This window comes from Pseudophryne corroboree, chromosome 8, assembly GCF_028390025.1.
Source record: "Pseudophryne corroboree isolate aPseCor3 chromosome 8, aPseCor3.hap2, whole genome shotgun sequence".
Lineage (NCBI taxonomy): Eukaryota > Metazoa > Chordata > Amphibia > Anura > Myobatrachidae > Pseudophryne > Pseudophryne corroboree.
In genome coordinates, this window is record NC_086451.1 from 99,736,107 (window position 1) to 99,763,070 (window position 26,964).

Genomic DNA, 26,964 nt, shown 5'->3' on the forward strand with positions numbered 1-26,964 from the left:
TACTTATTTTGCCAATGGAGAGGTTTTATTGCTGCCCAGGGCGCGCCCCCCCCTGTGCCCTGCATCCTTACAGTGACTGCGGTGTGTGAGGTGTATGGGAGCAATGGCTTTACTGCTGTGCGTTACCTCAGTGAAGATCATGAAGTCTTCTGCCGCCTCTGAAGTCTTCTTTTCTTCTCATACTCACCCGACTTCTATCTTCCGGCTCTGCGAGGAGGACGGCGGCTCTGGGACGGACGGCGAGGGTGAGACCTGCGTACCAATCCCTCTGGAGCTAATGGTGTCCAGTAGCCTAAGAAACAGAGCCTTGAAACTCACAGAAGTATGTCTGTTTCTCTCTCCTCAGTCCCTCGATGCAGGGAGTCTGTTGCCAGCAGGCTCCCTGAAAATAAAAAACCTAACAAATATACTTTCTGACAGGAAGCTCAGGAGAGCACCCTGAAGTGCACCCATCTCCTCTGGGCACAGTATCAAACTAGAGGAGGGGCATAGAGGGAGGAGCCAGTGCACACCCAGACCTAAAGTCTTAAAGTGCCCATGTCTCCTGCGGAGCCCGTCTATCCCCATGGTCCTTATGGAGTCCCCAGCATCCTCTAGGACGTTAGAGAAAAATAAATTAGGGGCTGATAGGTTGGTACTGCTATCTCTCCAAGCTTTGATTTATTTCCCTTTTTGTTTAATTTCAGCTATGGTGGCTTTTGCTACATAAGTGATGAAAAGCGCAACTCTTGGTTATCCAAAAAACCCTACATCAAAGCATATTGTTGTCTGAGAATGACTATACTTGGCTACATTCCCAGTGTGCTGTCTTAAGGCCAGTACCCACGTTCTTTATTTTTCTAGAGATGTGTGCTGAGCGAGGGGGATGATGGGGACACGTTGGGCCGCTCTTTTCACCCAGCGGGTGAAATGAGTGATGTGCTAGATTGTGCCTGCATGTGGGCCAATCTAGCACCAGCGCTAGTGATGCGCAGTGTTGTACATAGCTATCGCTGTGGGGTGTACACACAAGAGATCCGTGCTTAAAATCTAAGCAATCAAGTCAGATTGCTTAGATTTTAAGAACTGATCTCTCTGTATGTACCCACCTTTACAGGCTTGTGCCGTCCAGAAAAAAAGCACTTTATTGTCTCTGGGTGATCTAGCGTGTGTAATATTGGGACCAGCAGAGAGCTCTGGTGACTTTTCTTACACATTTTCATCACTGAAGTATTCTGCGTGATCTTATGGCTATTGCGCTGTTTTCGCCCTATGGCCACATTGTCATAGATAGTCTTCTTGGGATAAAGGCACATACACACTAGGCGATTAAAATGAGTGGCATCGCTCATTTTCCCCCTTCCCGAGCGACGTTGCTCATTTAGTCGGCCAGTGTAGATGCTGCCAGCAACGGACGATGTGTGGCCCTGCGGGTCGGCAACGATCGGCGCTGTTGGCAGTGCATGCAAGCTCGATCTGGACTGTCGTCGCTGAGTGATATGAGCAGTCATATCGTTCAGTGTGTACGGGTGACCGCCTGGCCCGGCAGGAGAAACACTACACAATGTTGTCTAGTGTTTATAGACCTTAAGAATTATTTAGTGTTAAACTCTGCCATTACAGTCCAGGTTTTGATATCCATGCTTAAGCACAGGTAACATAATTAGTACCTCTTTGATTTAACCATCTGGATATCCTTAACACCTGGACTGTAATGGTGGAGTTTGGGATCCTTTGGCATAGTGTGTACACTGCTTTTGTGCTGATATAAAGGACAGTTTTATGCATGTCCCTCTTACTGTGTTGATGTTGGTGGTGGTGGTCTTGTATACCGTAGAAACTGTTTATTTGTTTTAATGGGGTAGGTTTACTCAAAATTCCCAACCTCTACTCAAGGCAGCCTAAAGGTCCAGGGTTTCAAGACTATCAATGCTTGAACACAGGTGACTAATTACTCAGTCAATTTGATTATGCCATCTGTGCTCAAACATGGATATCCTTAAAACCTGGACAGTTATGGTTCTCTGAGGACTGTTTGGGATCCAATACCCTACCCGACTCTCCATTTTATCTCTGGCGTTGCCAAATTATTTGCTGCTCTTGCATGGTCAGTGTAGTGTATGTACCAGAGAATGAATGAATACGTGTGATACTACATAGCGAAAGCTAACATTACTTTAGTGTGAAGTACAGTTAGCGCCCCGTATCCGCTCTGAGCGGAAAGCAGCGTTGCTCACACGCCCGGGCCCTCCGGCCGCCCCCTCACACGATGATTACACACATGTTGCATGCAGCAGAAAGGCCGCAATCTGACGATATTCTGACGAAATTAAGGGAGGGGCTGAATCCTCCAGAAACTGCTGGAACCTGACTGATGTGACAGGCGGCCAATCACTGCAGCCAGCGGTGCCACGGGCGGTGTTGTAATTGGCCATCTGCCCGACAAGGGGCCAGGCGGGCCTTAGACGTGTCAGCGCAACGAGGAGAAGCGTGACGTCACGAGATCGTGTGCGAATCCGCGGCCGACAGCTTGGGTGCCGCCGTCCAATCGGCGAGGTCCAACGCGCGGTGTCCCAGCCAATCGGGTCCCTCCACGACCTTGGCCGGCCGGGAGGGTATAAAGTCGAACAGCGGCGCGTGGTAACGTCAGTCTGACAGCAACCGGCGACTAGATACATACAGCGGGAGAGAACCAAGCGAGGAGCGGCCTAGAGAGACCGGTAGGTGCCGACTGCGGCATTGCTGGAGACCATGGGGGATACTTTCGGGAACGGGAATTGTCGGGCGTGTTATTACTGTGCCACCCGTGCTGGTTTATGTGGGTCGCGGTGGCCGGCGACGCCCTGTTGCGACCCGGCTGCCAGTCTGATTGGTGACGATATGGTCTGATTGAATCGCTGACTGCCGCGCCGTCGGATGTTGTCGCTGGATGTGGTGTTGCTGCGATCTCATTCATTAGGCCGCTGTGGATCGCTGGTGAGGCGAGCTGTGCCGGGCTATAATGAGACTGAGCCGGCCTTTGCCAGATGCTGCACCCATGGGGAGCCTGTGCTGGTACCCCGGTCTGTTTCTCCCAGCCCAGGGAGCAGAGCAGTAGGCTACATATACCCCTTGCAATGTTAATAAAGGTTAGAGGAGATGCTACTTATTGCAATAAAAAATGTAGGGTGTGGGGCAGCTTGGTGCCTCTCTTTGAGATTGGAGGTTGCACGCATGGGTAAAATATTGGTGGGTGGAGAGGAGTAACAGAGCTGGCTCCTATAATATCTACAATTCATGGATCTTAAACATGCTGCCCTCCAGATGCTGTGGAACTACACATCCCAGCATGCCCTGCCACAGTTATGCTATTAGGGCATGCTGGTATGTGTAGTTCCACAGCAGCTGGAGGGCCGCAGGTTGATGACTCATGAATAGTGGTTGTTTCTTGAAGTCTCCATGGTACATAAAGAGCAGCTTGTATCCTACATGTATGTGTGGAGCTCTGATATGTAACATGGATAACCATATTGGAACAGATCCCAGTTTCTCAGGGTACCAGTTTGTAAGATGTAATCAGCCTAGAAATCTACATGAACCCTGATCCTGTTTGCAGCCACAGACTAGTGTAGCTGGTGTCCGCTGTACATGTCTTCATCCTGTTTGGGAGCGGTGATGCTGGGGTATGTGTGGATGATGTGCTCATGCTCGTAGTATGGGGGATTGTGCCCTTGAACGGTCTGTGGGGTTTAGTAATGTAATATACAGTAGCGCTGTGTGGTACATGAGGAGGATGCACTTGGTCCCTTGCAGGGTATCTAGAAGATTCTCTCCCTCCTTCCTGCCACCCATAACGCATCAACTTGCTTCTTTATTGGCTGTGTAGGAGGGGTGTTATACTGGCACCACCCTTCTTTATTCCTGCCTACTGTTATCCGGCCTGGGCTTCCATGCACGTTCTTTCTGCTTCTGCAGCTAGAAGGATTGATATTTGTTAATAATGAATTATGAGGCAATATACTAAATTTAACATTCCTTTTTTCTGCAGGATATTGCTATCTAGAGAGGATTACATTTCCCACTGGCTATTACAATACATCTCATGGTCACAATGAAGCTGCTAGCAGTTGTATTGCTGGTTATTGCCAGCACTTGTGCTGACGATTACGACAAGAAGGAGGAAGTTGGCACTGTAGTTGGAATTGATTTGGGAACCACCTATTCATGGTATGTTTTTTTTATTTTGGGTGTGATGAAGTACTGTGCCCAGCCTAGATGCTGAAGTGGATTGCTGCTTTAAAGCTCAGTATTACTCTTCTGCTTGACCTAATTATTCATTCAGATGAAGAACTCAGTAGCCCATTTTGTAATATGTGGTAGCTGTTTAAAACTTGTTGCATATGTTAATTGGTGCTCCAGCCAATCTGCTCCTGTCAAAAATAACAGAAGCTGATTGGCTGGCACACCATTTATATGCAATAAGTTTTAACCACTTAACTGGCATGATCAGATTTCATGCAACTGCGCCATCCCACCCTGTCCCCCCGTTTTTGACGAGGAGATCTGTTCTGCCGATGTGCATAATATAATGTTTAAATATTTTTAAAAATACTTTTTCAGTTTTATTAAATGAAATACATTTTTAAAAACAATGTTAACGCTTTTGAAGGGAAAAATCGTCCGTTAAGTAGCACAAACTTGTTTAGAAATGGGCCCCTTGGTATTTGTATTTTGGGAAATGTATTTGTTAGGTTTGTGTGATACCAGTTAGCAAAGATGAAAAAACACCTTTATTTTATAGTTTCTACTTAATGTATTCTAAGGCTTTTTATTTTTAACCATTTATATGCTTATCCATGCCCTAAAACTTCTTTTCAATGTGAAAATACATTTTGTATGTTTAGTAGAAGTATGTGACGTTTTATTGGGACAGTGGATTAACTTCTTGTGGTCCTCATTCTTAGTGTTGGTGTGTTCAAGAATGGCCGTGTGGAGATCATCGCCAATGACCAGGGTAACAGAATCACACCCTCTTATGTGGCCTTTACCCCGGAAGGTGAACGTTTAATTGGAGATGCTGCCAAAAACCAGTTGACCTCCAACCCTGAGAACACTGTGTTTGATGCCAAGCGTCTGATTGGTCGCACCTGGAATGACCCATCTGTTCAGCAGGACATCAAGTATTTGCCTTTTAAGGTGAATGTCATGGCCCATTGTAGTGTCTTATGTGCCTCCGTGATGGTAATAGATCAGTGGGTCAACAGTCATTAGGTCGGCCACATTGACATGGTCAACATAGGAAAAGGTCAACATTAAAATGGTTGACACATCAAAAATGTCATGTCGACCTTTTTTAACTTTTTTTTGTTGTCTTTAGTTTTATTTTAATTTTTTTGCATAACATGACCAGGAACCTCAATTGGTGCACTGCCTCCACTCGCTTCGCTTGCCATGTTGCTGGCAAGATGCCTCTCTATGCTTAGTACAGGTTACTATTCCCAATTGTAGTTCACTTGGGTGGTAAAGTAGGAAAAAGTTAAATGTACAAAAAAAATGTTTTTAAAGTCATGTCAACCTTTTCATGTGTCTACTAGTGATGAGCGGATTCGGTTTTACTCTGTTCTCAAAACGGCATCTTATTGGCTCACGGACGTCACGTGTTTTGGATAGCCAATAAGATGCCGTTTTGAGAACCGAGTAAAACCGAATCCGCTCATCACTAGTGTCTACTTGTCCCATGTTAACGAATAGTGGTTGACCCATTGACTGCAGACCTAATCCATATCAACCTACCATCCGGATAACCTACATGATCTGTAACCTTAAGTTGTATATACAGTTGCTCATAACTAATTGTATCTGGTCTTAAATTGTTGTGGTCGAAGTTACAAGTGTTTTATATTAATAGTAATGTTTAAATGCTAAAGTAAAGGACTCTTCATGTTTGGAGATTCTTAGAGTAGGGAATTGCAGCACTATTTTCTATTGGCTAAATATGTGGTGTCTTCTCAAAAGGTTTTGGAAAAGAAAACTAAGCCATACATTGATGTGGATATTGGAGAGCAAAGAAAGACTTTTGCCCCAGAAGAAATCTCTGCTATGGTCCTGACCAAAATGAAGGAGACTGCAGAGGCCTATCTTGGAAAAAAGGTATGTCTATTGTTGACCAATTCTTTGTGACTTAATGAAGCCTGGTTTTACAGGGCTGCTTTCTTTAAAGTTTTTGGTTCCAACCATGCTTTTCTTGTCCTAGGTTACCCATGCCGTTGTGACAGTACCTGCCTATTTTAATGATGCGCAACGTCAAGCCACAAAGGATGCTGGAGTTATTGCAGGGTTGAATGTCATGAGGATTATTAATGAGCCGTAAGTACCCTTACTACTCCTAATTCCTGTTTTACATTAATTCTATGGGTGGAATTCAATTGTTTGAAAAGTCAGTTGGGTGTCTGTGTGTCCCCCCCCCCCCCGTCACATCTAATAGACAGTAAAAAACAGACACCCAACCGACTTTTGAAACCATTTTATACCCCCCTATGTATTTATGTACTTAAATGGTCTCTTGCTTTGCAGAACTGCTGCTGCTATTGCTTATGGCTTGGACAAGAAGGAAGGAGAGAAGAATATTCTCGTGTTTGATCTGGGTGGTGGCACTTTTGATGTGTCCTTGCTTACGATTGATAACGGTGTCTTTGAAGTAGTGGCTACTAATGGAGACACCCATCTAGGAGGAGAAGACTTTGACCAGCGTGTTATGGAGCATTTCATTAAACTTTACAAGAAGAAAACTGGCAAAGATGTGCGTAAAGATAACCGAGCAGTACAGAAACTGCGCAGAGAGGTAGAGAAGGCTAAGAGGGCATTGTCTGCCCAACATCAATCCAGAATTGAGATTGAATCCTTCTTTGAAGGAGAAGACTTCTCTGAAACTCTAACACGTGCCAAGTTTGAGGAGTTGAATATGGTAAGAGTCCTATAACACAAACTATCGTTGCTGAAAAGTTGAATATTTAAACACTATCTGAGCTACCATCTCGTGCTTCCTAGATAGAAACTACAGCTGCTTTAATATTGTAAGTTCTTATAACAAAGTTGTGCCTATGGCTACATCAATTAGTTGGTTACACTTAATTGCTTAATGTAACAGGTTTTGTGCAGCTTTAAAATCTTTGTCATTGGGCCAACAATAAATCTCATACATATTAAAACCTACTCCTGCTTCTCTTAGGACCTTTTCCGTTCCACCATGAAACCAGTCCAGAAAGTACTTGAGGATGCTGATCTAAAGAAGTCTGACATTGATGAAATCGTGCTGGTGGGTGGTTCCACTCGTATCCCCAAAATCCAGCAGTTGGTGAAAGAATTCTTCAATGGCAAAGAACCCTCCCGTGGCATCAACCCTGATGAGGCTGTAGCCTATGGTGCTGCTGTCCAGGCTGGCGTGCTTTCTGGTGACCAGGATACTGGTAAGTGACTATCGAGTATAGATGTGGACTAAATATTTGAAGTGTGATAAATTGATGTGTACTACAGTATTAAACCTGTACTCTAATATATTTTCCTTCCTTTTTCAGGTGACTTGGTCTTGCTTGATGTGTGCCCTCTAACCCTTGGCATTGAGACTGTTGGCGGTGTAATGACTAAACTCATCCCCAGAAACACTGTTGTGCCTACAAAGAAGTCCCAGATCTTCTCTACTGCCTCTGATAACCAGCCTACTGTCACCATCAAGGTTTATGAAGGTAATTTTTAGTTACTGAATTAGATTTTGACTTAATGCATGAGTACTTTGCGTCAGTGTCTTATTGGGGTCAGTGACACCCAATGCGGCCAATAGTACCCCCGCAAGCGAAGAAAGGGGCAGGCCTTGCTAGAGCATCTCAACACACTTCCCCTTGCTAGCATCACTGTGGGGGCATGGTCTAGTGGGAAGCCCCTGATTTACTTCACTCGGTGGGGTGTGCCCAGCATCCCAAGAGATGCTGGCCTGCCCCCGGAGACTAGTGTCTGCAATGCCAGGTCTTTGGTGGCAGGATAATCTCATACTACAACCCCGCACGCCCCTTGAGGAGCTTGTGATTTGCAAAACAGAAGTGGATGTATACGATGGAACAGGCTTTTATTAAGGAATCTACTTTACTTAGTTCTGCTTTTGACCATTTCTTATCTAATACTATGCTAAAAAAATACTTCATACCGAAAACATACTAGTTTTATTGAAGGTGGTTAAAAATCCATACACTAATAACTTTTTATATTTTTATGCAGGTGAACGTCCATTGACCAAGGACAACCATCTCTTGGGAACTTTTGATCTCACCGGCATCCCTCCAGCTCCACGTGGTGTTCCTCAGATCGAAGTTACGTTTGAGATCGACGTAAATGGTATCTTAAGAGTGACAGCAGAGGACAAAGGAACTGGCAATAAGAACAAGATCACGATTACAAATGACCAGAACCGCCTGACACCAGAAGAAATTGAAAGGATGGTAAATGATGCCGAGAAGTTCGCAGAAGATGACAAGAAGCTCAAAGAACGGATAGACTCTCGAAACGAACTAGAAAGTTACGCCTATTCACTTAAAAACCAGATAGGGGACAAGGAGAAGCTCGGTGGCAAGCTGTCAACTGAAGACAAGGAGACCATTGAAAAGGCAGTAGAAGAGAAGATTGAGTGGTTGGAGAGTCATCAAGATGCAGACATAGAAGAGTTTAAAGCCAAAAAGAAAGATTTGGAAGAAATTGTCCAGCCAATTGTTGGCAAACTTTACGGTGCAGCAGGGGCACCCCCTCCTGAGGGAGAGGAGACGGAAAAGGATGAGTTATAGGCCTAAAGGTGATCTTTGGCTGCTATGATACTGTAAATAATGGACTCAGGAACTCCTTGTTGAGAGAATATTTGAACACAAAACTCTAATGTTCGTGTGTATTCTTCACTAACCAGTGGAGACAGATGCTAAGCCAGTATGGCTGTTTACTGCTTTTCATTAGCAGTTGTTCACTCTGATCACTATTTTTGTTGGGTTACTTCCCCTGGGGGGTGGGGTCTGGTATTCTGGGAGGGTGTGAAGTTGCTCAGATGTTTTATTTATTTGAAGAAAGAAAAAAAACTTGGTCATGTGCATTCTATGTAGAACTTTTTTCTACCATCATTGACCACAATAAATGTTTGATAATGAATTTCGTTTCATGTAACAGTTTCTTCTCTCTCTCTCCTTCCGAAAATGGAAAAACAAAATGGAGGAAATGAATAACCTGCAGGTTATTAAACTCTTGGGTGGATATTAATAAAACTAGGCTAGGTTTGTTGTAAGACGCAAGTGAGTGGTAAAAAGGATAACTACACGGAGATGAGTAGTTAAACGTAAATGAAAGGACGTGTCAGAGTGGGATGTATCAGTGAGATTAAGAATACTGTTTAGCTGAAATTCAGCACCATGTGCTGTAGAATATTGTTGGGGGACGGTGGGGGGGGTGTTAACTAGGATTGTATAGTAACCGTAGGAGAACACACACTACTTAACATTCCTGGTATACTACACATTTTTAAAACAGTTGTTCCCATCCATATGGATTTCAAAGGCTTTCTTTGTGCAACAAGTTTACTTCTAGAGAACTATTTGGATGGCCATTCAGAAGCTGTGCTAAATGGAAGGTAAATCGGGACACTAATACAGAGGTGGGGAACCTTTGGCCCTCCAGCTGTTGAACTACACATACCAGCATGCCCTGATACAGTCTTGCTATTTGGCCATTTCTAAAATGGTTGCGGGGCATGCTGGGATGTGTAGTTTAGCATCAGCTGGAGGGCCGTAGGTTCCCCATCCCTGCTCTAGTAGAAGTGCTTATTGGTAATGTAAGTCTAGATCGGTGGCAGCTTCGGGAAGTGGGATAGCACATATGAACATACATGCAGGGATGTATGTAACGTGTTGGCTGCAGGTCTCCGGGAATCAGCAGCGATGCGTGTCTTACAGCCGCCGCTGAACCCTGGACTCTTGTAAAAACTAGCCAATGGGCGCCTGGGGGGGGCGGGCTTAGCAGGAGATTGGTGGGGTGTTATGCTGAATGCAGCGTCCTGGGTTCAGCAACGGCTGTAAGACACACAGAACTGCCGATTTTTCCCAGGGACCTGCAGCTAGCACATGTTGCATACATCCCTGCATGTATGTTATATCCCGCTCCCCCCTACATGATGTGGTGTGAGCTGCAGCCATTAGTGGTCTATATTTAACTTTGTTCAGACCTTTTTTATCAGCACATTGGGGCAGATGTACTAATCTGGAGAAGTGATGAAGCAGTGTTAAATGCAAGGTGATAACACACCAGCCAGTAAGCTCATAACTTGTCATTTATCAAGTTTGTAATGATTGGCTGGTGTGTTATCACCTTGCACTTATCTCTGGTTTATCACTACTTTATCTCTTCTCCAGGTTACTAATGTATACACTATTGCACCATTTTATTTTAGCAAAAATGCACAGATCAATACACAGGTGTCATGCTGCCTATCTGGGAAAATGGTTCAGGACTGCGTGAAGATTATCACAAGTTACCTAGAGACTTGTGCTGGTTTTCTAAAGAGCATTTCATGTGTGGAACAGGTGACTCTACAGGAAAGCGGCAATCTCCCTGGGTACATTCCTCTCAATACACAATCAGTGTGACACAAGCTATAAATAGATGGTGGTGTCATTCATTACACAGATGCCCAATAGCTGGAGCCACAGTTTTCTGGAGCTTGTTTCTGGGTTTTCACTGAACCCAGACACTGTTGGACTTGTCTGTGCTTCAAACACCAGGGTGTGAGCCCGTAGCTTTCATCCCAAGGGAGGGTGTATTGCATCAACATTTGCATGTAGTGGACCTAATTCAGACTTGTACACTAACCCAATGGTTAGCATACAATCAGATGGTGGAGACACTGCACGTGTGCAGAACAGTTCCGACATCATTGCACGTAGTGCCCCCTAAGCCCCAGCCTGATAGACAGGTGGAGAAGGGATGGTGACTGGGTCCATTCCACAAAACAGACTTGCTGCCTCCGTTTTGTGTGAGTGCCGAGGTCAGTGTCTGGCAACGCAGATTTACTGACCGCTGTTGCAGACCGGAGGCAGAAATCTGAGTAACCTGAACACTATGGCGATGAGTGATGGTTCCACAGAGTGATCCGATGGTGCGTTTTGAGATGCAACAGTGGATGACTAAAGCAGACTTTGATTTACACCAGACGCCTACTGCTTCATTTGCATATTGGCTGTACGACATTACACAGCTGCGTCCTTGCGGCTGTGCAATAGCATACAACTGTAAATCAGGGCAATCAGTCATTACAATACTAGTCCTCTCATGAAGAGATGATCCTAGTATCTGAATATAGGATCTTTTATCCAAAAAGTAGTGAGTACAGCAATATATTACTAAGAAAAGGCTAAACTAAATAAACCACATATTTGAAAAATGCATTTCTACATGAGTGTTGGTTAGTCTTAAATTAATTCTAAATGTGCAGCTACTGCCACTTACAATGCAGATTAAGTGTGCAACTCCAGTTCTCAAGTACCACCAATAGGTCATATATTCTGGACTTCTTTAACTATGTATAGGTGAGTGAATTTATTTTATCAATTATCCCACCTGCTTCCCAGACAGAAATAATCAAAACACGACCTGCTGGTAAAACTTGAAGGTTGAGAACCACTGATGTAGATAATAAAAGTTGCTTCTTCTAAGCATTGACACTGCCACATGTCCCCAAAAGTTAGTTAGTTGTTTAATCTTGTGAGGAGGGACCACAAAGGTAAGTGGTCTGCATTTAATGTTGGTGTACTGTGCTAGATGGTATTTGATTACCCTGCATTGTAAGAAGATTACGGTACTTTATATGATCCTTCATGGATGTAATATTGTAGTAGAAATGCACCAGGAAATTATACTGTGAGCAATCTGGTGATAACTAGAAATTATCATTGACCTCATTTGCATCCTTTACAGAGCATCATGGAAAGTGTTACATTTCCGGGACAGATTTTGCCCTTTTCTGTATTGTGGGAAGGTGGGTGGGTCTCTAGAAAGCTCATTATGTCTCTGACCCACACTAGAGATGTGTTACTGCAGGTTTGTGCCACTATTCCTCTGATGGACTCTGCTCAATGTGCCCATGTTTGGCGATTATTGGAGGACCAGGCCTCGACTGGGATTTGTAAATTCACATATTCATTGTAGCCTTTCTATTTCCCTCACACAACACTCTAGGGTAGTCTTGTTGCCAGATTCTTATTTGTCTCAAATGTTTAGTGTCTTGCATATAATACTACCATTTCTCTGACGTCCTAGTGGATGCTGGGAACTCCGTAAGGACCATGGGGAATAGCGGCTCCGCAGGAGACTGGGCACAACTAAAGAAAGCTTTAGGACTACCTGGTGTGCACTGGCTCCTCCCTCTATGACCCTCCTCCAGACCTCCGTTAGAATCTTGTGCCCGGCTGAGCTGGATGCACACTAGGGGCTCTCCTGAGCTCCTAGAAAAGAAAGTATATTTTAGGTTTTTTATTTTCAGTGAGATCTGCTGGCAACAGACTCACTGCTACGAGGGAGTAAGGGGAGAAGAAGCGAACCTACCTGCTTGCAGCTAGCTTGGGCTTCTTAGGCTACTGGACACCATTAGCTCCAGAGGGATCGAACACAGGGCCCGACCTCGATCGTCCGGTCCCGGAGCTGCGCAGCCGTCCCCCAGACAGAGCCAGAAGCATGAAGATGGTCCTGAAAATCGGCGGCAGAAGACTTCGGTCTTCAACAAGGTAGCGCACAGCACTGCAGCTGTGCGCCATTGCTCCTCATGCACACCTCACACTCCGGACACTGATGGGTGCAGGGCGCTGGGGGGGGGCGCCCTGAGCAGCAATATTAACACCTTGGCTGGCAAAATAATCACAATATATAGTCCCAGACGCTATATATGTGAAAAATACCCCTGCCAGGATCCATTAAAAGCGGGAGAAAGTCCGCCGAAAAAGGGGCGGGGCTATCTCCCTCAGCACACTGGCACCATTTTCTCTTCACAGTGCAGCTGGAAGACAGCTCCCCAGGCTCTCCCCTGTAACCCTCAAAGGGTTAAAAAGAGAGGGGGGGCACTAAATTTAGGGGCAAATCTGTGTATTATAGCAGCTATAAGGGAAAAATCACTGTGGGTAGTGTGAATCCCTGCATTATATAGCGCTCTGGTGTGTGCTGGCATACTCTGTCTCCCCAAAGGACTTTGTGGGGTCCTGTCCTCAGAGCATTCCCTGTGTGTGTGCGGTGTGTCGGTACGGCTGTGTCGACATGGTTGATGAGGCTTATGTGGAGGCGGAGCAGATGCCGATAAATGTGATGTCGCCCCCTGTGGGGCCGACATCAGAGTGGATGGATAGGTGGAAGGTATTAACCGACAGTGTCAACTCCTTACATAAAAGGCTGGATGACGTAACAGCTGTGGGACAGCTGGCTTCTCAGCCCGCGCCTGCCCAGGCGTCTCAAAGGCCATCAGGGGCTCAAAAACGCCCGCTACCTCAGATGGCAGACACAGATGTCGACACGGAGTCTGACTCCAGTGTCGACGAGGTTGAGACATATACACAATCCACTAGGAACATCCGTTGCATGATCTCGGCAATGAAAAATGTGTTACACATTTCTAACATTAACCCAGGTACCACAAAAAAGGGGTTTTATGTTTGGGGAGAAAAAGCAGACAGTGTTTTGTTCCCCCATCAGATGAGTGAATGAAGTGTGTGAAGATGCGTGGGTTCCCCCGATAAGAAACTGGTAATTTCTAAAAAGTTACTGAGGGCGTACCCTTTCCCGCCAGAGGATAGGTCACGTTGGGAGATATCCCTTAGGGTGGATAAGGCGCTCACACGTTTGTCAAAAAAGGTGGCACTGCCGTCTTAGAATACGGCCACTTTGAAGGAGCCTGCTGATAAAAAGCAGGAAGCTATCCTGAAGTCTGTATATACACACTCGGGTACTATACTGAGACCTGCAATTGCCTCAGCATGGATAGTGCTGCTGCAGCGTGGTCTATTACCCTGTCAGGACAGGGATACTATTTGCTAACCATAGAGCATATTAAAGATGTCGTCTTATATATGAGGGATGCACAGAGGGATAATTGCCGGCTGGCATCCAGAATTAATGCAATGTCCTTTCTGCCAGGAGGGTATTAGGGACCCGGCAGTGGACAGGCGATGCTGACTTTAGAAGGCACATGAAGATTCTGCCTTATAAGGGTGAGGAATTGTTTGGGGATGGTCTCTGGGACCTCGTATCCACAGCAACAGCTGGGAAGGAAAAAATTTACCTCAAGTTTCCTCACAGCCTGAGAAAGCACCGTATTATAAGGTACAGTCCTTTCGGCTTCAGAAAAGCAAGCGGGTTAAAGGCGCTTCCTTTCTGCACAGAGACAAGGGAAAAAGCTGCACCAGACAGCCAGTTCCCAGGATCAAAAATCTTCCCCCGCTTCCTCTGAGTCCACCGCATGATGCTGGGGCTCCACAGGTGGAGCCAGGTGCGGTGGGGGCGCGTCTCGGGAACTTCAGCGACCAGTGGGCTCGCTCACAGGTGGATCCCTGGGTTCTGCAAGTAGTATCACAGGGATACAAGCTGGAGTTTCGGGGCGACTCCCCCTCGCCGTTACCTCAAATCAGCCTTGCCTGCTGCCCTCGAGGAGAGGTAGTACTGGCGGCAATTCACAAGGTGTACTTCCAGCAGGTGATAATCACGGTACCGCTCCTTCAACAAGGCCGGGGTTACTATTCCACAATGTTGTGGTACCGAAACCAGACGGTTCGGTGAGACCCATTCTAAAATTGGAATCCTTGAACACTTATATACGAAAGTTCAAGTTCAAAATGGAATCGCTCAGGGCGGTTATTGCAAGCCTGGACGAAGGGGATTACATGGTATCACTGGACATCAAGGATGCTTACCTGCATGTCCCCATTTACCCTCCTCACCAGGAGTACCTCAAAATTGTGGTACAGGACTGTCATTACCAATTCCAGACGTTGCCGTTGGTCTGTCCCCGGCACCGAGGGTATTTACCAAGGTAATGGCCGAAATGATGATACTCCTTCGAAAAAAGGGAGTTATAATTATCCCGTACTTGGACGATCTCATTATAAAGGCGAGGTCCAGGGAGCAGTTGTTAGTCGGAGTAGCACTATCTCGGGAAGTGCTACAACAGCACGGCTGGATTCTGAATAGTCCAAAGTCGCAGCTGGTTCCTACGACGCGTCTACTGTTCCTGGATATGGTTCTGGACACAGAACAGGAAAAAGGGTTTCTCCCGGAGGAGAAGGCCAAGGAGTTGTCATCTCTAGTCAGAGACCTCCTAATACAAATACAGGTGTCGGTGCATCAATGCACGCGAGTCCTGGGAAAGATGGTAGCTTCTTACGAAGAAATTCCATTCGGTAGGTTCCATGCAAGGATCTTCCAGTGGGATCTGTTGGACAAGTGGTCCGGGTCACATCTTCAGATGCATCGGCTGATAACACTGTCTCCAAGGGCCAGGGTGTCGCTGTTGTGGTGGCTGCAGAGTGCTCATCTTCTAGAGGGCCGCAGATTCAGCATACAGGACTGGGTCCTGGTGACCACAGATGCCAGCCTTCGAGGCTGGGGGGCAGTCACACAGGGAAGAAACTTCCAAGGACTATGGTCAAGTCAGGAGACTTCCCTACACATAAATATTCTGGGACTAAGGGCCATTCACAATGCCCTAAGTCAGGCTAGACCCCTGCTTCAACACCAGCCGGTGCTGATCCAGTCAGACAACATCACGGCGGTCACCCATGTAAACCAGCAGGATGGTGATGGCAGAAGCCACAAGGATTTTCCGATGGGTGGAAAATCATGTGTTAGCACTGTCAGCAGTGTTCATTCCTGGAGTGGACAACTGGGAAGCAGACTTTCTCAGCAGGCACGACCACCCGGGAGAGTGGGGACTTCATCCAGAAGTCTTCAAAATTATTGTACACCATTGGGAAAGGCCACAGGTGGACATGATGGCGTCCCGCCTCAACAAAAAGCTAAAAAGATATTGCGCCAGGTCAAGGGACCCTCAGGCGATAGCTGTGGACGCTCTGGTAACACCGTGGGTGTACCAGTCGGTGTATGTGTTCCTTCCTTTGCCTCTCATACCCAAGGTATTGAGAATACTAAGAAGGAGAGGAGTAAGAACTATACTCGTGGTTCCGGATTGGCCAAGAAGAGCTTGGTACCCAGAACTTCAAGAAATGATCTCAGAGGACCCATGGCCTCTGCCGCTCAGACAGGACCTGCTGCAGCAAGGGCCCTGCCTGTTCCAAGACTTACCACGGCTGTGTTTGACGGCATGGCGGTTGAACACCGGATCCTAAAGGAAAAAGGCATTCCGGAGGAAGTCATTCCTACGCTGATTAAGGCTAGGAAAGATGTGATCGCAAAATATTATCACCGCATATGGCAAAAATATGTTGCTTGGTGTGAGGCCAGGAAGGCCCCAACGGAGGAATTTCAACTGGGTCGATTTCTGCACTTCCTACAGTCAGGAGTGACTACGGGCCTAAAATTGGGTTACGTTAAGGTCCAGATTTTGGCTCTGTACATTTTCTTCCAAAAAAGAACTGGCTTCACTGCCTGAAGTTCAGACTTTTGTTAAGGGAGTGCTGCATATTCAGCCCCCGTTTGTGCCTCTAGTGGCACAGTGGGATCTCAACGTGGTGTTGGATTTCCTGAAGTCGCATTGGGTTGAGCCACTTAAATCCGTAGAGCTAAAATACCTCACGTGGAAAGTGGTCATGCTGTTGGCCTTGGCGTCGGCCAGGCGTGTATCAGAATTGGCGGTTTTGTCATGCAAAAGCCCTTATCTGATTTTCATATGGATAGGGCGGAATTGAGGACTCGTTCCCAATTCCTTCCTAAGGTGGTATCAGCTTTTCATGTGAACCAACCTATTGTGGTGCCTGCGGCTACGTGGGACTTGGAGGACTCCAAGTTACTGGACGTAGTCAGGGCCCTGAAAATATATGTTTCCAGGACGGCTGGAGTCAGGAAAACTGACTCGCTATTTATCCTGTATGCACCCAACAAGCTGGGTGCTCCTGCTTCTAAGCAGACTATTGCTCGCTGGATCTGTAGCACGATTCAACTTGCACATTCTGTGGCTGGACTGCCGCACCCTAAATCTGTAAAAGCCCATTCCACGAGGAAAGTGGGCTCTTCTTGGGCGGCTGCCCGAGGGGTCTCGGCTTTACAACTTTGCCGAGCTGTTACTTGGTCGGGTTCAAACATTTTTGCAAAAGTCTACAAGTTTGATACCCTGGCTGAGGAGGACCTTGAGTTTGCTCATTCGGTGCTGCAGAGTCATCCGCACTCTCCCGCCCGTTTGGGAGCTTTGGTATAATCCCCATGGTCCTTACGGAGTTCCCAGCATCCACTAGGACGTCAGAGAAAATAAGATTTTACTCACCGGTAAATCTATTTCTCGTAGTCCGTAGTGGATGCTGGGCGCCCGTCCCAAGTGCGGATTGTCTGCAATACTTGTATATAGTTATTGCCTAACTAAAGGGTTATTGTTATGAGCCATCTGTTAGTGAGGCTCAGATATATTTCATACTGTTAACTGGGTATAATATCACGAGTTATACGGTGTGATTGGTGTGGCTGGTATGAGTCTTACCCTGGATTCCAAATCCTTTCGTTATTGTGTCGGCTCTTCCGGGCACAGTATCCTAACTGAGATCTGGAGGAGGGTCATAGAGGGAGGAGCCAGTGCACACCAGGTAGTCCTAAAGCTTTCTTTAGTTGTGCCCAGTCTCCTGCGGAGCCGCTATTCCCCATGGTCCTTACGGAGTTCCCAGCATCCACTACGGACTACGAGAAATAGATTTACCGGTGAGTAAAATCTTATTTTAACTTGGGTAATATGGTTTAGACCATACATTTTATTAAAGATATATTGAAACAATTGATTAATATTTTCTGTCCGAAACATTCAGGGCACACGTAATCAGGATTCCTAAATATGTAAGGGTCTCTACCCACTGGAACGGTGTGGTTTTATTGATGAAAGGGAATGAATCCAGAGTGTCATGCAATCTCATATCCATTGATGTGGGAAGGCGCCTCAACTAGAGACCATGGGGGGGTCATTCAGATCTGATCGCAGCTATGTGTTTCCGCACAGTGGGCGATCAGGTCATAACAGCGCATGCGCGTCGAACAACATCGGGCATCGCCGGTCAGCGACTGGATGTCTCAAAAAATCAGTTCGCAAGGTGATTGACAGGCGGAAGCCGTTTGGGCGTGGTAACTGACAGTTTACTGGGAGTGTTAGGGAAAATGCAGGCGTGCCCAAGCGTTTTCAGGGAGGGTGTTTGACGTTGGCTCCGGCCCCGATCAGCCTGATTATATTGCACTGGAAGAGTAAGTCCTGAGCTGCGCAGAGACTGCACACACAGAATTTTGGCAGCTTGGCGTACACATAGCATCGCACACTTGCACAGCGAAAATACACTCCCACTGTAGACGGTGACTATCTGAACGCAGAACAGCAAAACACGCAGCCCAGCGATCAGATCTGAATGACCTCCCATGTCCTCGGCATATCATTATTTCTCTGACGTCCTAGTGGATGCTGGGAACTCCGTAAGGACCATGGGGAATAGACGGGCTCCGCAGGAGACTGGGCACTCTTAAAAGAAAGATTAGGTACTATATCTGGTGTGCACTGGCTCCTCCCTCTATGCCCCTCCTCCAGACCTCAGTTAGAATCTGTGCCCGGCCAGAGCTGGATGCACTTAGTGGGCTCTCCTGAGCTCACTAGAAAAGAAAGTATTTGTTAGGTTTTTTATTTTCAGTGAGATCTGCTGGCAACAGACTCACTGCTACGAGGGACTGAGGGGAGAGAAGCAAACCTACCTGCTTGCAGCTAGCTTGTGCTTCTTAGGCTACTGGACACCATTAGCTCCAGAGGGATCGAACACAGGGCCCGACCTCGATCATCCGTTCCCGGAGCCGCGCCGCCGTCCCCCTTGCAGAGCCAGAAGACTGAAGATAAAGATGAAAAACGGCGGCTGAAGACTCCTGTCTTTACTAAGGTAGCGCACAGCACTGCAGCTGTGCGCCATTGCTCCCATAGCATACCACACACTCCGGTCACTGTTGGGTGCAGGGTGCAGGGCGCTGGGGGGGGGGCGGCCCTGGGCAGCAATTAGTTTACCTTTTGGCACAAATAGTACATAATACAGTGTATAACACTGTATATGTGCAAAAACCCCGCCATTAACATTATAAAAAGCGGGAGAAGCCCGCCGCTGAAGGGGCGGGGCTATCTTCCTCAGCACAGCCAGCGCCATTTTCTCTTAACAGCTCCGCTGGAAGGACGCTCCCCAGGCTCTCCCCTGCAGTATCCAGTACAACAAGGGTAAAAAAGAGAGGGGGGGCACATAAATTTAGGCGCAAATTGGTCTTAATAAGCAGCTATTGGGAAAAATCACTCAGTATAGTGATAATCCCTGTGTTATATAGCGCTGTGGTGTGTGCTGGCATACTCTCTCTCTGTCTCCCCAAAGGACTTTGTGGGGTCCTGTCCTCAGTCTGAGCATTCCCTGTGTGTGTGCGGTGTGTCGGTACGGCTGTGTCGACATGTTTGATGTGGAGGCGCGGAGCAGGAGCCGATAAGTGTGATGTCGCCCCCTACGGGGCCGACACCGGAGTTGATGGATATGTGGAAGGTATTAACCGACAGTGTCAACTCTTTACATAAAAGGTTTGATGACGTAACAGCCTTGGGACAGCCGGCATCTCAGCCCGCGCCTGCCCAGGCGTCTCAGAGGCCATCAGGGGCTCATAAACGCCCGCTAGCTCAGATGGCAGACACAGATGTCGACACGGAGTCTGACTCCAGTGTAGACGAGGATGAGACAAATGTACAGTCCACAAGGGCCATCCGATGCATGATTACGGCAATGAACAATGTGTTGCACATTTCTGACATTAACCCGGTTACCACTAAAAAGGGTATTATGTTTGGGGAGAAAAAGCAGCCAGTGACTTTTCCCTCATCTGATGAATTAAATGAATTGTGTGAAGAAGCGTGGTGTTCCCCTGATAAGAAACTAGTGATTTCTAAGAGGTTACTGATGGCGTACCCTTTCCTGCCAACGGATAGGTTACGCTGGGAGACTTCCCCTAGGGTGGACAAGGCGCTCACACGATTATCTAAAAGGGTGGCACTGCCGTCTCAGGATACGGCCGCCCTAAAGGAGCCTGCAGATAGAAAGCAGGAGGCTATCCTGAAGTCTGTATATACACACTCAGGTACTATACTGAGACCTGCTATTGCTTCAGCATGGATGTGTAGTGCTGCAGCAGCATGGTCTGATACCCTGTCAGACAACATTGATACCCTCGACAGGGATGCTATTTTGCTAACCATAGAGCATATAAAGGACGTTGTCTTGTATATGAGGGATGCACAGAGTGACATTTGCCGGCTGGCATCTAGAATTAATGCAATGTCCATTTCTGCCAGGAGAGTATTATGGACTCGGCAGTGGACAGGTGATGCTGATTCTAAAAGGCACATGGAGGTTTTGCCGTATAAGGGTGAGGAATTGTTTGGGGACGGTCTCTCGGACCTCGTATCCACAGTAACAGCTGGGAAGTCGACTTTTTCACCTCCGGTTTCCTCACAGCCTAAGAAAGCACCGTATCAAGTACAGTCCTTTCGGCCTCAGAAAGGCAAGCGGGTCAGAGGCGCATCCTTTCTGCCCAGAGGCAGGGGTAGAGGGAAAAAGCTGCACCAGACAGCCAGTTCCCAGGAACAAAAATCCTCCCCTGCTTCCACTAAGTCCACCGCATGACGCTGGGGCTCCACAGGTGGAGCCAGGTGCGGTGGGGGCGCGTCTCCGGAACTTCAGCGACCAGTGGGTTCGCTCACAGGTGGATCTCTGGGTTCTACAAGTGGTATCTCAGGGATACATGCTGGAGTTCGAGGCAACTCCCCCTCGCCGTTACCTCAAATCAGCCTTGCCAGCGGCTCCCAGGGAAAGGGAGGTAGTGCTGGCAGCTATTCACAAGCTGTACCTTCAGCAGGTGATAATCAAGGTTCCCCTCCTTCAACAGGGACGGGGTTACTATTCCACAATGTTTGTGGTACCGAAACCAGACGGTTCGGTGAGACCCATTCTAAATTTGAAATCCTTGAACACTTATGTAAGGAAGTTCAAGTTCAAAATGGAATCGCTCAGGGCGGTTATTGCAAGCCTGGAAGAGGGGGATTTTATGGTGTCGCTGGACATCAAGGACGCTTATCTGCATGTCCCCATTTACCCACCTCACCAGGAGTACCTCAGGTTTGTGGTACAGGACTGTCATTACCAATTCCAGACGTTGCCATTTGGTCTGTCCACGGCACCGAGGGTATTTACCAAGGTAATGGCCGAAATGATGATACTCCTTCGGAAGAAGGGAGTTATAATTATCCCGTACTTGGACGATCTCCTTATAAAGGCGAGGTCCAAGGAGCAGTTGTTAGTCAACGTAGCACTATCTCGGGAAGTGCTGCAACAGCACGGCTGGATTCTGAATATCCCAAAGTCGCAGCTGATTCCTGCGACGCGTCTGCTGTTCTTGGGCATGATTCTGGACACAGAACAGAAGAAGGTGTTTCTCCCGGTGGAGAAGGCCCAGGAATTATCATCTCTGGTCAGGGACCTCCTGAAACCAAAACAGGTGTCGGTGCATCACTGCACGCGAGTCCTGGGAAAGATGGTAGCTTCTTACGAAGCAATTCCCTTCGGCAGGTTCCATGCAAGGATTTATCAGTGGGATCTGTTAGACAAGTGGTCCGGATCGCATCTTCAGATGCATCGGCTGATCACCCTGTCCCCGAGGGCCAGGGTGTCTCTGCTGTGGTGGCTGCAGAAGGCTCATCTTCTCGAGGGCCGCAGATTCGGCATACAGGACTTGGTCCTGGTGACCACGGATGCAAGCCTCCGAGGTTGGGGGGCAGTCACTCAGGGAAGGAACTTCCAAGGACTGTGGTCAAGTCAGGAGACTTCCCTTCACATAAATATTCTGGAACTAAGGGCCATTTACAACGCTCTGAGTCAAGCAGAACCCCTGCTTCAAAACCAACCGGTGCTGATTCAGTCAGACAACATCACGGCGGTCGCCCATGTAAACCGACAGGGCGGCACAAGAAGCAGGATGGCGATGGCAGAAGCCACAAGGATTCTCCGATGGGCGGAGAATCACGTGCTAGCACTGTCAGCAGTGTTCATTCCGGGAGTGGACAACTGGGAAGCAGACTTCCTCAGCAGGCACGACCTCCACCCGGGAGAGTGGGGACTTCATCCAGAAGTCTTCACGCTGATTGTAAATCATTGGGAACGGCCACAGGTAGACATGATGGCGTCCCGTCTCAACAAAAAGCTAAACAAATATTGCGCCAGGTCAAGGGACCCTCAGGCGATAGCTGTGGACGCACTAGTGTCACCGTGGGTGTACCAGTCGGTTTATGTGTTCCCTCCTCTTCCTCTCATACCCAAGGTACTGAGGATTGTAAGAAAGAGAGGAGTAAGAACTATACTCATCGTTCCGGATTGGCCAAGAAGAACTTGGTACCCAGAACTACAAGAAATGATCTCAGAGGACCCATGGCCTCTGCCTCTCAGACAGGACCTGTTACAACAGGGGCCCTGTCTGTTCCAAGACTTACCGCGGCTGCGTTTGACGGCATGGCGGTTGAACGCCGGATCCTAACGGAAAAGGGCATTCCAGATGAAGTGATTCCTACGCTGATAAAGGCTAGGAAAGACGTGACAGCACAACATTATCACCGTATATGGCGAAAATATGTTGCTTGGTGTGAGGCCAGGAAGGCCCCTACGGAAGAATTCCAGCTGGGTCGATTCCTGCACTTCCTACAGTCAGGAGTGACTATGGGCCTAAAATTAGGATCCATAAAGGTCCAGATTTCGGCCCTATCTATTTTCTTTCAAAAAGAACTGGCTTCACTGCCTGAAGTTCAGACGTTTGTAAAGGGAGTGCTGCATATCCCACTGGTTTGAGCCACTTAAGACCGTAGAGCTAAAATATCTCACGTGGAAAGTGGTCATGCTATTGGCCTTAGCTTCGGCTAGGCGTGTGTCAGAATTGGCGGCTTTGTCGTGTAAAAGCCCTTATCTGATCTTCCATATGGACAGGGCAGAATTGAGGACTCGTCCCCAATTTCTCCCTAAGGTGGTATCAGCGTTTCATTTGAACCAACCTATTGTGGTGCCTGCGGCTACTAGGGACTTGGAGGACTCCAAGTTACTAGATGTAGTCAGGGCTTTGAAAATATATATAGCCAGGACGGCTGGAGTCAGGAAAACTGACTCGCTGTTTATCCTTCATGCACCCAACAAGCTGGGTGCTCCTGCTTCAAAGCAAACTATTGCGCGCTGGATCTGTAGCACGATTCAGCAAGCTCATTCTGCGGCAGGATTGCCGCATCACAAATCAGTAAAAGCCCATTCCACAAGGAAGGTGGGCTCTTCTTGGGCGGCTGCCCGAGGGGTCTCGGCTTTACAGCTTTGCCAAGCTGCTACTTGGTCTGGTTCAAACACATTTGCTAAGTTCTACAAGTTTGATACCCTGGCTGAGGAGGACCTTGCCTTTGCTAATTCGGTGCTGCAGAGTCATCCGCACTCTCCCGCCCGTTTGGGAGCTTTGGTATGATCCCCATGGTCCTTACGGAGTTCCCAGCATCCACTAGGACGTCAGAGAAAATAAGAATTTACTCACCGGTAATTCTATTTCTCGTAGTCCGTAGTGGATGCTGGGCGCCCGTCCCAAGTGCGGACTCTCTGCAATACATGTATATAGTTATTGCTTAACTAAAGGGTTATTGTTATGAGCCATCTGTTACTGAGGCTCAGTTGTTGTTCATACTGTTAACTGGGTATGGTTATCACGAGTTGTACAGTGTGATTGGTGTGGCTGGTATGAGTCTTACCCTGGGTTCCAAATCCTTTCCTTGTTGTGTCAGCTCTTCCGGGCACAGTTTCCTTAACTGAGGTCTGGAGGAGGGGCATAGAGGGAGGAGCCTGTGCACACCAGATAGTACCTAATTGTCACGATCCGGGTATCTGGACGCCATTACCTGCCGTTTAGGTGTCTTCTGAGACTGGCCCAGCGTTCCAAATCCGGATCTCATCTGTGTCAACACTCTGCACATCCCTCCTGTCATTCTGAGACACTACCACAGCGGCGCCATGTTTGAATCCAACATGGCGTCTCCCGTCCTCCGCGGCCTCCGCCGCCGTTACTGTGTTATTGCTGCGGGTTCTCAGAGTAATTTATCATGCCTCCCGCAGTCTCCGCTGTCCTTCATGTGTCCCAGCATGTAACTGTTATATAGCGTCTCCTGCCCTCCGCGGCCGGCGCCGCCATTATCACTATGTTTGCACATTTCATTCCAAACCAGGTTTTCCCTCCAGGTTCCAGCATGGGCGCAGCCATGTTGGATTTGATCACATGCTCCAATTCCTCCAATCCACCGTCTCTGGAATCTGCATAATTGCCCAGCCAATGCCTGCATAGCAGCAGGTATAAGTATCCTGTGTCTGGGCCAGATAGATGTCAGTGCTTTGAATGTCATACCTTGTTCCAGTCTCTCTCTCCTGTGGCTTGTTTCTCCAGGTTCCAGTTCCTGTCTCCAGCATCCACAAAGAGACCCGCACCTGCTTTCCATCCTGCGGTGCAGCCTGACTCTGCAATCCTCTGTGACTGATCCAGCTTTCAGCTATTACTTCATTTGCTTCCAGCTTCCAAGCTTTCAGCTATTAACCCATCTGTTTCCAGCAACCTGCTTCCAACAGAATTCAGCCTCCTTAAAGAGCCGGTGTTCTCCCAGCGGATTTCTTCTTACCCGCAGTATCCACTACCACCGGTAACCACTCTTCATTTCATCTGTTTCCACGCACCCTAGCATCTTTTCAGTTTTAACTCCGTGTCTCCACCATCTGGCTGGTTCCGTCCAGTGACTCCTACAGTGCATTCCAGTTACCAGCATCATCTCATACACCTACTGGCGTGTTCCTCGGTTGTCTCCACTACTACAGCTTTGCCTGGTAAGGTTATTCTACCCAAGGACTATAACATCCGTTCTGCAACCTACCAGTGCCCTGTTATACCTTTTATGGTTTAGTGATCCAGGAACTGTATTATCTGCCACTGCTAATACTGACTGTGAACACTGTTGTGATTATACGGAGTCTGTTTAATAAACTTTCATTTGACTTTTAACCTGCTTGTCATGGTCACACCTTCGGGTTTCCTTCCACACTTACATGTCCAGGGGTCTGATTAAACCATCTAAGTTTAACTTCATCCCAGCCCCTACAACTGAGGCTTCCTCCCGTCAGCCTAAACCCTCAGTTGTGACACTAATCTTTCTTTTAGAGTGCCCAGTCTCCTGCGGAGCCCGTCTATTCCCCATGGTCCTTACGGAGTTCCCAGCATCCACTACGGACTACGAGAAATAGAATTACCGGTGAGTAAATTCTTATTTTTTCCTCTAACCCTGGAATCTGTAGCCCATGGACATTAGTTTCAGACCTAGGGCGGCCGTGTGGGATGCAGGCTGAACTCAGGCATTTTTTTTTCTAAAGGGGCAATCACTTGTAAGGCATGGTTTTGCCATTTAAGTGGCTGCCCTGGTAAAAAAAAAAAAAAATGTCAGAGATTGGGCGGTATTCCACACAGCTGCCGAACTCTGACGTCATTTGGCACCTAATGCTCAATAGCAATTTCCAGTGAGAGCAGTAACACAGCCTTGTTTAGTGCCTCTTGTCAGCAGAAACATCTGACACCCACCTATTCATGTGCAAGGGGGGCCAACTCTTTTATCCTGTAATAATCTTTCCTAAACAGCCACAAAAGTGCCCTAAAGCAGTGTTTCTTAAACGCTGTACTTTTCTAGGTCTCCTTTCTAGCTGGTACATGGTTGTATCCACTACTGGCTGACACATTTTAAAAGGTCATTCAGCAGTAATTTCAGTTGTGATACTGAGAAGATCTGTCAGACATGCACTTCTAGGGTTCTCTGAGGACTTGGGGTCCCTCCCCTACAGGAATAACAGATTGCTATTGGCGTTGCAGAATTGCGCTGGGAACTGTGATGTCAAGCCCCATACACACTAAACCTGTCCTCGCTGACATTGGTGGCAGCGGGGACCCGGTGGGGTGCCAGCATCGGCAAGTGCATACACCAGAGGTTCCCAAACTGTGTGCCGTGGCTCCCTGGGGTGCCTCGGGACACTTGCAGGGGTGCCCTGGGTTGGTGGTCCAGGACCAATTCAAATTATTCATGGTCAAAACCAGTGCTGGTGGCTGCCAGTCATAAAATATGTGGCCAAACAGAAGCAAATTGTGTCCCTCACCACACAACTGACCCTAAGGATGACATATAAACGCAATCTACTTAATGTAAGATTTCTTTCTAAATTTCTCAATAAGAAATTTTTGGCCTAGGGGTGCCGTGAAAAAAATTCTGATATTCTAGGGCGCCGTGATTCAAAAAAGTTTGGAAACCATTGGCATACACCCTTGCCGATGCCAGCGGGGAAGGGAGCGACGGCTGTAGCATGGCTGTTGTTAACGAGGACCTTCCTCATCTGTACATGTTCAGATGAGGGAGGGGATCGTTAATGACATTGAATGTACACACTGGACGAGATTGTAGAAGATCTCGCTCAGATTGGCCCTTCTGAGCAAGAGCTTTTACTATTTTGTCTAGTGTGTATGGGACTTCAGCTTGACCAGAGGACAAATGAATGGAGAACAATGATGGTAGTGCTGCAAAATTCACTCGCATACATTTACCCAATGAAGCTTCTATGTGCAGGCTGACTAACTGAGCGGCAGTGTGATATTTAGGTATACCGTGTACACTTATGGCCTAATACAGAGATGGATGCTATTTGCATGTGA

At 47.5% G+C, this 26,964-nt stretch overlaps 1 protein-coding gene across 3 annotated transcripts in view; it reads left to right on the forward strand.

Moving 5' to 3' along the window:
• The window catches only part of HSPA5 (heat shock protein family A (Hsp70) member 5), a 93,242-nt gene extending 84,104 nt beyond the window's left edge, over nt 1-9,138 (forward strand). For 2 of the 3 annotated variants that reach the window (XM_063936831.1, XM_063936832.1), the window contains exons 2-9: nt 4,007-4,185; nt 4,923-5,154; nt 5,974-6,108; nt 6,212-6,324; nt 6,532-6,922; nt 7,187-7,424; nt 7,533-7,700; nt 8,227-9,138. In XM_063936831.1, coding sequence (XP_063792901.1) covers nt 4,061-4,185; nt 4,923-5,154; nt 5,974-6,108; nt 6,212-6,324; nt 6,532-6,922; nt 7,187-7,424; nt 7,533-7,700; nt 8,227-8,786 — 1,962 coding nt within the window. In that variant the 5' untranslated portion in view covers nt 4,007-4,060 and the 3' untranslated portion in view covers nt 8,787-9,138. Of the gene's footprint in view, nt 1-2,587; nt 2,700-4,006; nt 4,186-4,922; nt 5,155-5,973; nt 6,109-6,211; nt 6,325-6,531; nt 6,923-7,186; nt 7,425-7,532; nt 7,701-8,226 lie in introns of those variants that run through there. The other variant, XM_063936830.1, reaches the window with a different exon arrangement.
• The last annotated feature ends 17,826 nt before the right edge of the window (nt 9,139-26,964 follow it).